The sequence below is a fragment of the Lactuca saligna genome, chromosome 6, assembly GCF_052625555.1.
Source record: "Lactuca saligna cultivar CGN05327 chromosome 6, ASM5262555v1, whole genome shotgun sequence".
Taxonomy (NCBI): Eukaryota; Viridiplantae; Streptophyta; class Magnoliopsida; order Asterales; family Asteraceae; genus Lactuca; species Lactuca saligna.
The window spans coordinates 103,724,636-103,732,837 of NC_136422.1; the positions used below are offsets into that span (position 1 = coordinate 103,724,636).

General features: G+C 36.7%; 1 protein-coding gene across 1 annotated transcript; it reads right to left on the minus strand.

Annotated features, from left to right (window-relative positions):
* Positions 1-1,275: 1,275 nt before the first annotated feature.
* On the minus strand, positions 1,276-7,946 carry LOC144999980 (26S proteasome non-ATPase regulatory subunit 2 homolog A-like). The gene is made up of 23 exons (XM_078959124.1): positions 7,823-7,946; positions 7,579-7,719; positions 7,406-7,506; positions 6,083-6,203; positions 5,935-5,994; positions 5,752-5,819; positions 5,627-5,669; positions 5,454-5,519; positions 5,347-5,385; positions 5,190-5,272; positions 4,899-5,013; positions 4,473-4,547; positions 4,066-4,224; positions 3,879-3,986; positions 3,691-3,795; positions 3,362-3,502; positions 3,170-3,274; positions 2,523-3,077; positions 2,375-2,434; positions 2,153-2,266; positions 1,956-2,041; positions 1,757-1,865; positions 1,276-1,662 (listed from the first exon to the last, which is right to left on the minus strand). The coding sequence occupies exons 2-23, from the start codon at positions 7,693-7,695 to the stop codon at positions 1,408-1,410; spliced, it is 2,685 nt and encodes an 894-aa protein (XP_078815250.1). The 5' UTR covers positions 7,696-7,719; positions 7,823-7,946; the 3' UTR covers positions 1,276-1,407.
* Positions 7,947-8,202: the final 256 nt, after the last annotated feature.

Genomic DNA, 8,202 nt, shown 5'->3' on the forward strand with positions numbered 1-8,202 from the left:
AACTTACACCTGCTTAACCGAGAATAACATCAAGAACTTTAATACATGTAGAACAGTTACAATCACTCGGACATTTCAGTTAACAGATCTCAACAAAACTGAACCAAAAATGCTAGCAAATAAACAATCCACAAAGAGCGCCCTTTTAAGTAAAGAAAAAACACACAAAAACATCATCGATACAAAAAATTAGTACCTCATGCTCTCGAGAGCAACCTTTTGTAACCCTTGAGACATCATGAACGTACAGCTCTAATTGAGTCATCATCCTGTATCATCATATTACCCCGTATTATCATATTATGTTTAGGTGTCCATAAAAATGTGAGTTGACAATGTTGGCAATGTTTTAACACAAGCACCATTCCCTTCAGTCTTAAGATCTTTCGATGGGACCTTCAAAGTCGCTTCTGCTTTTGGGGTTTGCACTAGAGTTAGCATTATGGTTTTGTTTCCGGCTGCATTGTAGATAACGGAAGCTAAAACCCTAAGCCTTAAAATTGGTGAGAGAAGTGGAGCAGAAATTTGAATCCCAGATTGCAGAATGGGAAGTGATTCGTACACAACAATTTTTTGCCGTACACAACAATTTATGCATTAGAAAGTTGTACAATACAACACTTTAAAGCACAAATTGTTGTATATGGAAAAAAAGTGTTGTGTACGAATCAGTTCCCTTGCAGAATGCAGATGGTTTTCTTAGACGAAAGAATTGAAGCAGGAAAGGATGGTTAATAAGCGGAACCCTTGCAATTCTTTCTCCCTAAGCACACCGCGACTGCTTTCTTTTTCATTTTTAATTATTTTTATTCCTGATTGCGGTAGAAAAGGCCAAACAAAGGCCCAACTACTTCGGGTTGAGGGTTTCTAATTGGTGACGTTAGCCCAATTGTCGGTTTAATTTTCGCTTTTTCCCTTTAATCATGGTAGGCATGCTGATTGCTAATAATGTTTGAATTCATTTTTTTTCTTTTAAACTAGAATTTGTGGTAGACAGGTCTTTCCTTTGGATCGGAGTATGTTCTAAGTTTTCTTTTTGTTCAATTTAGATGGTTTGGATTCGGATTTTGTCTGGTTTAATTTTTTTTTGGTTTTTTTTTTTTTTTTTTTTTGAGATTTATAAGAGTTTTGTTAAATTAGATAGGTTGTAGGTGGGGGTTAGTTGATAATTCATGACAATATATATATATATATATATATATATATATATATATATATATATATATATATATATATATATAGAGAGAGAGAGAGAGAGAGAGAGAGAGAGAGAGAGAGAGCAAGAAAACAACAATAGTCAGTGAGGGAGGGTATACAAAAGTTGATATGAAGATGATTCACAGAAGAGAAGAAAACATAAGATATAAAATCTAATTTAACATGGCATGTTGCCAACCAAAAGCAAAGCTAGGCTTCTTCCCTGTAATCTGGGTTCTCTTTCAATATAACAAAACCTTCAAGGATGGGAGACAGGGGAATATACTTTTCGGTTGCAAGTTCAGCCCTATCACCAGCAGCCAAGAGGACCGGAGTGGAATGGGTCTGGAACCCGGTGATGGTCTTGGGCCGCCCTGCCTGCCCCACAACGTCAACAGCTTGCCCCACCCGAACAGGCACAGATAAAGGTTTCAGATTCTCATCCACCGTCAACAGCATCCGCGGCTGTCAATTGTTTAAGCAAAGTAAGTCTACACTTGAATCATTTCATCAAACAAACTTTCCTCCAAACTCAAAAAACAAGATAAGAAAGACAAACCTGCATAGCCAATACTACAAAGTAGAGAACATAGTGATATTTCCCCAAGATGATGGCTTTCATATCAAGACATGCATGGAGTAATACTACAAGCCCAGCAAGTGCCGTCCTGCCAACAATATATATATAATTCATAAAAATCATTGTTTCATGTATTTAATCATCTCATGAATCGCTCCCTATACTTTACTATACTTACGGGGATAGCAAGAAACGTTCAGAGTGGTAAGGAGCAAGAGTCAACAAACCCTTCCCCATATGTACAAAACCTTGAGCAATTCTCACCTACAACCAACAAGCAAGTTTTAATATCAAATGGATGCTAAAACAGCATTCTTCAATGAACAAGTAAGTGGTGGGGTGAGAGTTTGCAGAGAGAGAGAGAGAGATGTTTACACAGAAGAGAAGGCTGGCTTCTTTGTAGTAATAACTTGAGAGATTCCGAAGCATGCCAGCAATTCTAGCATTGTTGGTTCCTGCACCTATCAAGCCCAAAGATATCACCGCTGCCTGTACAAGAACAAGAACAAAAACAAAAACAGGTGGTTCAATAGAAATAGATTGGTAAAAATAAAAAAAAAATACATAAAAATGGATTATTAAATATTAATTAATTACCATTGCCACTTCGGTATCAGCATCATGACTGAGTCGACTTAACGTATCCATAACGTGGACCTTAAATGATCAAATGAAATGAAATGAGTGGGTGAATGATATAACAAAACTGGCTAGTACAGTATCCATCGATTAAGAGTTTAGCTACCTTTGGGTTTGAGATGCAGAGAAGACCAAGAGCCAACGGAACTGCCTTTCTGATGTTCTGCTCCCCATATTGTAAAAGATGTTCCAACGAACGGATTGCCATATCAAGGCCTAGTTCCTCAGCCATAGCTACCATGGCTATACCCAGTACAGCTGGACCCTGAAAAGTTTCACCACCCTTCTCCAGGTGCTGGGCACATTGACCAAGAAAGTGTTGAACCTTCAAAACATTTCCTGTGCCAGCATAGGCACAAGATAGCAGGGTCATATCACAGTACTTTCTGATCTTTTCATTGAAAGTCTTGGACACCTCAGCAGTAGCCTCCACACTGTCCTGCTTTCCCAGGTAAAGAAGACCTAAGCCAAGAGGTAATAGTCGCGTGAGAGGCTCCCCCAAGTCTGACTCACTGCGGTCCATCAGTGCAAAAATTATGGCCTGAGCAACATCCTCGTTGCACGAACCCACATATACCAAACCCAATGCAATTGCTGTGAACGCGATCACATCCAACGCTGCTTTCGGGTCTCCAAGAATTGGAGTCAGCTTGTCACGGATCTGAAAAGATTAAAAAAAAAAAAAAAAACACAACTGTTAGCAGTGTGACTGTGTGTGTGTAAATTGTCAACAATAAGGGAAGGACAACCTACCTGTTCATTCTGGGTACCTGCATATGCAAGGCCCAGACCAGTTATGGCTCCGATTCTAATGGAAGCATCTTCTTTATCCAGATAATCAGCAAGTAGTGCCAACGCCTGAACCAACCCAACCCAAACGAAAATAAAATCACAACCAAAAACCAACAACCAAACAAGTCGGAAAGAAAAAAGCAAAGCACTCACAGGGTCACAATCATTCTTGATACCACAGTTGACAACCCCAACTCCTAACAATGCACCAGCAATCACATGATTATCATTGCTATGAAAGTACTTGTCGATTTGAGCAAGCCCAGCATCAACATCCCAAAGGAGGATCATTCCCTATAATAATCATATAAACACAACCAACTTACGACATATTATAGTTTGAAAAACCAACCCAATTAGACTTGGGTGGATTTTTGCTTTCTTATTTTCGTTTTTAGTATCCAGGCATTGGAAACTAGCCAATAATAGCATAGCAGAGAAAACTGATTGGGTAATAAACAAATTACTGCTTAAGAGCATACCAAACTTGCAGCAGCACTGGCTTTCCCATGTTCTTTGTTCTTAAAAAGCCAATTCCCAGAAGAGCCACCACTTGAAGCCTCAGATGGAACTGTCATTAGTTTATCCTTGAAAAGAGAAACATAAATTATTAGATTAGATGTTGTGTATTATTTTTATTTTGACAAATAGTCGAAAAATAAATACATACCTGACCAAAGCCAGCATTTACAAAAGCATTCACAAATGTAGCTGCCAGGTTTTGCCTGGCTGAATCAACACTTGCACCAGCACTTGCCCGCCCATCCAGTAAGTGTGCCTAAATAAAAAGAAATTAATTATTAATTATTAATTATTAGTTATCAATTATCAATTATAAATAAATGATGAAATCCAACCTTGTATATGTCTTCAGGAGATTTGGGCTCCATGACTTCAATATCTCGAGCAAGGGTAAGATAGCCTTCACTTAGTTTGGTATTGTTAATAATCTCTTGCAAAGCCTCCCTCTCGTCATCATCCCCACACATCTCTTCATCAAGCTCAAAACTTGTTCCCTGCATTATGTAACAACATGAATTACACCTCATCAAAATGCTACTTCAGCAAGTTGAACCTTTTTCATCTATAATAATAATAACTCGACACGGTGTTTGCTCAAAAGAAAGCTTTTTTTACAAGGAAAACCACTCCAAATGTAAATGGAACATAATCTAATCTAAATATTATTTCAGACAATTTTTTGATGTCTGAGATTAAAAAAACAAGAGCTGAGCTACTGACAAAATGTAAGTCATATACTTACTTGTCGAGCCAGAATGTAACAAAACTGCTTCTTCCGCAAAAGATCAGGGCAAGATGTGAAAACCTGCTTCACATGCTGCAAAAAACATCCAATGCTGTATCAGTACAGAAACCATAAAATCAGATGGAATTACTCCAAATATACAAGCACAAATATTTTTTTTCTTGAACAAGCTTTATGAATTTTCCTAGCAAGATGATTTAAATCTAGACATTGCAATCATCCAAGTTTCATACACCCTAACTTTAATGCACAGGTGTTTGGTTGGATGGAAGAAATGGAATGGTGAAGAAATTGAAAAGGCAAGATAAGGATGGACTTAATCAAAAACACAAGATAATAATAATTCATCAGGTAACATCTCAGATTATATTTATAGCAACCAAAAAAAAAAAAAACAATTTCCAATGAACATGAAATGCAAACCTGCATGTTGTCGAGATAAAGTGCAATCTGAAGTGCACTTGGATATTCTTCAAACTTTGTGTAGATTGTGTATGCAATGTCCAAAACTGACATGTCATCTGGTCCAGGGAGGTATCTACAAATGTACAAAAGCATTTAATTAACACATATAATAATTGCAGAATACAATTCAAGATTAACAAGTACATAACATAATATGAAACTACACATAAAAACAAGAATGCTCGACAGTTTAAGTTTTAAACAACAAATAGACAAAAGAAAATGATTCATTTAAACTTGGTAGTTTACCTTGCTGAACTTGTTAGGTACAGACAGGTTCTTTTATAATTTGTGCTGTCCACATGCTTCACAAGCAGGTCAAGAAATTCAACCTGAATTTAACCACAGTTAAGAATCATATACCTCTTCATAACAAGTATGTCAAAAAGATTGAAGAAATTAATACCTCCATGAGAAGGTCTACAGCCTCAGGTTCAGCATTATGCTGCAATGAGGAAACGATTAGATTAAGTTTGGGTATGTCAAGAAAAATAGTTACCAAGTAAAGAATACCTTCATGTGAAAAGCAACAATTTGTTCCACAAGTTCTATCAGATCATCAACAGATGCCTCCTCATTCTGAATAAATCAATTAACTTCAGTATCAAGATTAGTGAAATAATTACACTTGCAGTGGCATGCTTATTCTATTTAATAGTGAGTAAAAAAATAAAGATGAATTATACCACTCTTTTCGCATACTCTTGTGCAATTTCACCAGCCAAATTCCTACAAAGATGAAACAGCAGGGTCAATGAACATTTGTTTTCTTGCTTATGGATGTAGATTTTGTCAATTTATTGGTGATTACCTAACATACTCATGACCCCATGAACCAATATCACCTTCAGAACCCAACAAGCGATACTTTAAACTCTCCTGAAATGTGTGAAAATATTATTAGCAAACAAAAAAGCATCAAGCACTACACAGCAGAAACTCTTGAGACAATGGAAATCACATCACATGTCATAAAGCAAACTAAATCTCTTACCCGATCACCTTCTGCAGACATGGTCAAAGCTAAAACGGAAAGAATATCAGCAAGTAATTTCTGCATCAACAAAGGAAAGTATATATTATCAGCAAGTTACTTCTGCATGGAAATGGGGAAGTAGGATGCTACAGAATGAAAGAAATGCCTTTAAGTCTGAAACTGGCATTGTGTCATAAAATGATTTTAGAGTTCCATAATGTGGGCGTAAAAACTTCAGTGGCTTTGGAACTGAAGTCATAGAGCTGGTTGATGTCCGAATTTCTTGCCTACAACCAAATAATCAAATAATATTGTTAGTCTAAGTCACAAGTTGAGCTGCAATTTGCAAAAAAAAAAAAAAAAAAAAAAAAAAAAAAAAAAAACAGATATCACTAAACTATGCATTAAACCACTCCACTTCAAGGAACAAGAAAATAAGGAATTGCAAAAACATTCCCACATCCACACTCAAGAATCAACACTAAATATGAATATATCATAACACACTAGTTATTATATGGAACAATCTAGATAAGAAGAATGAAGGAGTCCCTTCATGTAACATTTATAGAGCCAACATCCCAAACTGTGTATTGCAACGTGATGCACTTCAACAAACTCACACATCTTATAAAAGATTATGACCCACAATTCTGCCATCAAAACAAACCTTCCAGAACCTATGAAAAGATCATTAGTAACATTTCTAAAATTCCACTCGGTTATCCTAACTCAAACAAAACAGAATCTGTCCACCAACACTTCTAGAACCTACTTACAAAACATCCAGTCTGAACAAATAATAAGCCATTCAGACATCACTACATCAATAACAGTGGAACAGTTTGCTGAGATTATATAAGAGGATACGATCAAACTATGCATGAAAAGAACAGAAAAAAAAATGACGTATGATCATCATTCAGCTCCACTGGGAAAAGGTCAACTTTTTCTATTCCAAGGTTTTTAAATATCTAAAAGGTTAAAGCATTTCTCAGCATTAACTTTAGTTAAGTACTTGACATTTTAGAGTTCCAGATAATGCCTTAATGATGAAAGTTTTCCTCAAGTTCCTTCAATGTAGATTTATCCTACTTCACTGTACCATGTGTAGTAGTAGTCTCACATTCTTCAAATGAACTCTGCAAATTATCCTTTCAAACCGATCATAACAATGTTTTAGTTTGCTCTTGCTCAAAACGTGGTAGGCTTTCAGGACTATGTTAGGCCAAGTTCTCATTGGCCTTCAACGTAATTATGTAAACTTCATAATCCTAACTTACACCTGCTTAGCCGAGAATAACATCAAGAATTTTAACATACAAACAGAACAGTTACAATCAGGACAATTCAGACACTCGGACGTTGTAGCTAACAGATCTCAACCTAACTGAACCAACAATGCTAGCAAATAAACAATCCACGAAGTGCCCCTTTTTATTAAAAAGAAAAAATCACAAAAAACATCATCGATACAAAATATTAGTACCTCATGCTCTCGAGAGCAACCTTCTGTAACCCTTGATCGGCATCCTGGACCCTCTCAACATACAGCTCTAATTGCTGCTTCAACGCCAAATCCTCCTCTGACTATAACAATTAAACGCAAAAATCAGAAATTTTCAATACATAAATAGATAGATAAAATAACTGAGCACTTACAAGATCTTCATCTTTCTTATCATCTTTCTTCTTAGGATCTTTCGATGGGACCTTCAAAGTCGCTTCTTCTTTGGGGTTTCCACTACCGCTGGCATTATTGTTTGGCTCCGGCTCCATATTAAGATATCAGAAGCTAAAACCCTAAATCTTAAAAGTGTGAGAGAACGGGAGCAGAAATTTGAATCCCTGCAGACGGTTTTCGTAGAGAAATGAATTAAAGCAGGATGGAGGTCCGGTAGTGTACCTCCGGTGAGTAGAGGATCTGAGACGATGTCACGATGAAGAAATCGATTTTGGGCAGTTGAAGAACGAAGAATAGGGTAATTAAGGGAACCCTTGCAATTCTTTCTCCCCAAGCAAACTTTCTTTTTGTTTTTAATTATTTTGTTCCTTATTGCTGTAGAAAAGCACAATCCGGCCCAGCGAAGGCCCAACTACTTCGGGCTGTGAGGGCTTCAAATTGCTACAGTTAGCCCAATTTGTCATTTGACCATTCGGAATAGTTTTTTTGCTGAAGTCGGGTCTCATGGCCAGTTTGTATTTTGGCCCGTTTTCATTTTAAACGATTTTTTTGTTTCGGTTTAATATATTTTTTCCGATCGATAAAGATTTTTGTTAGAATAA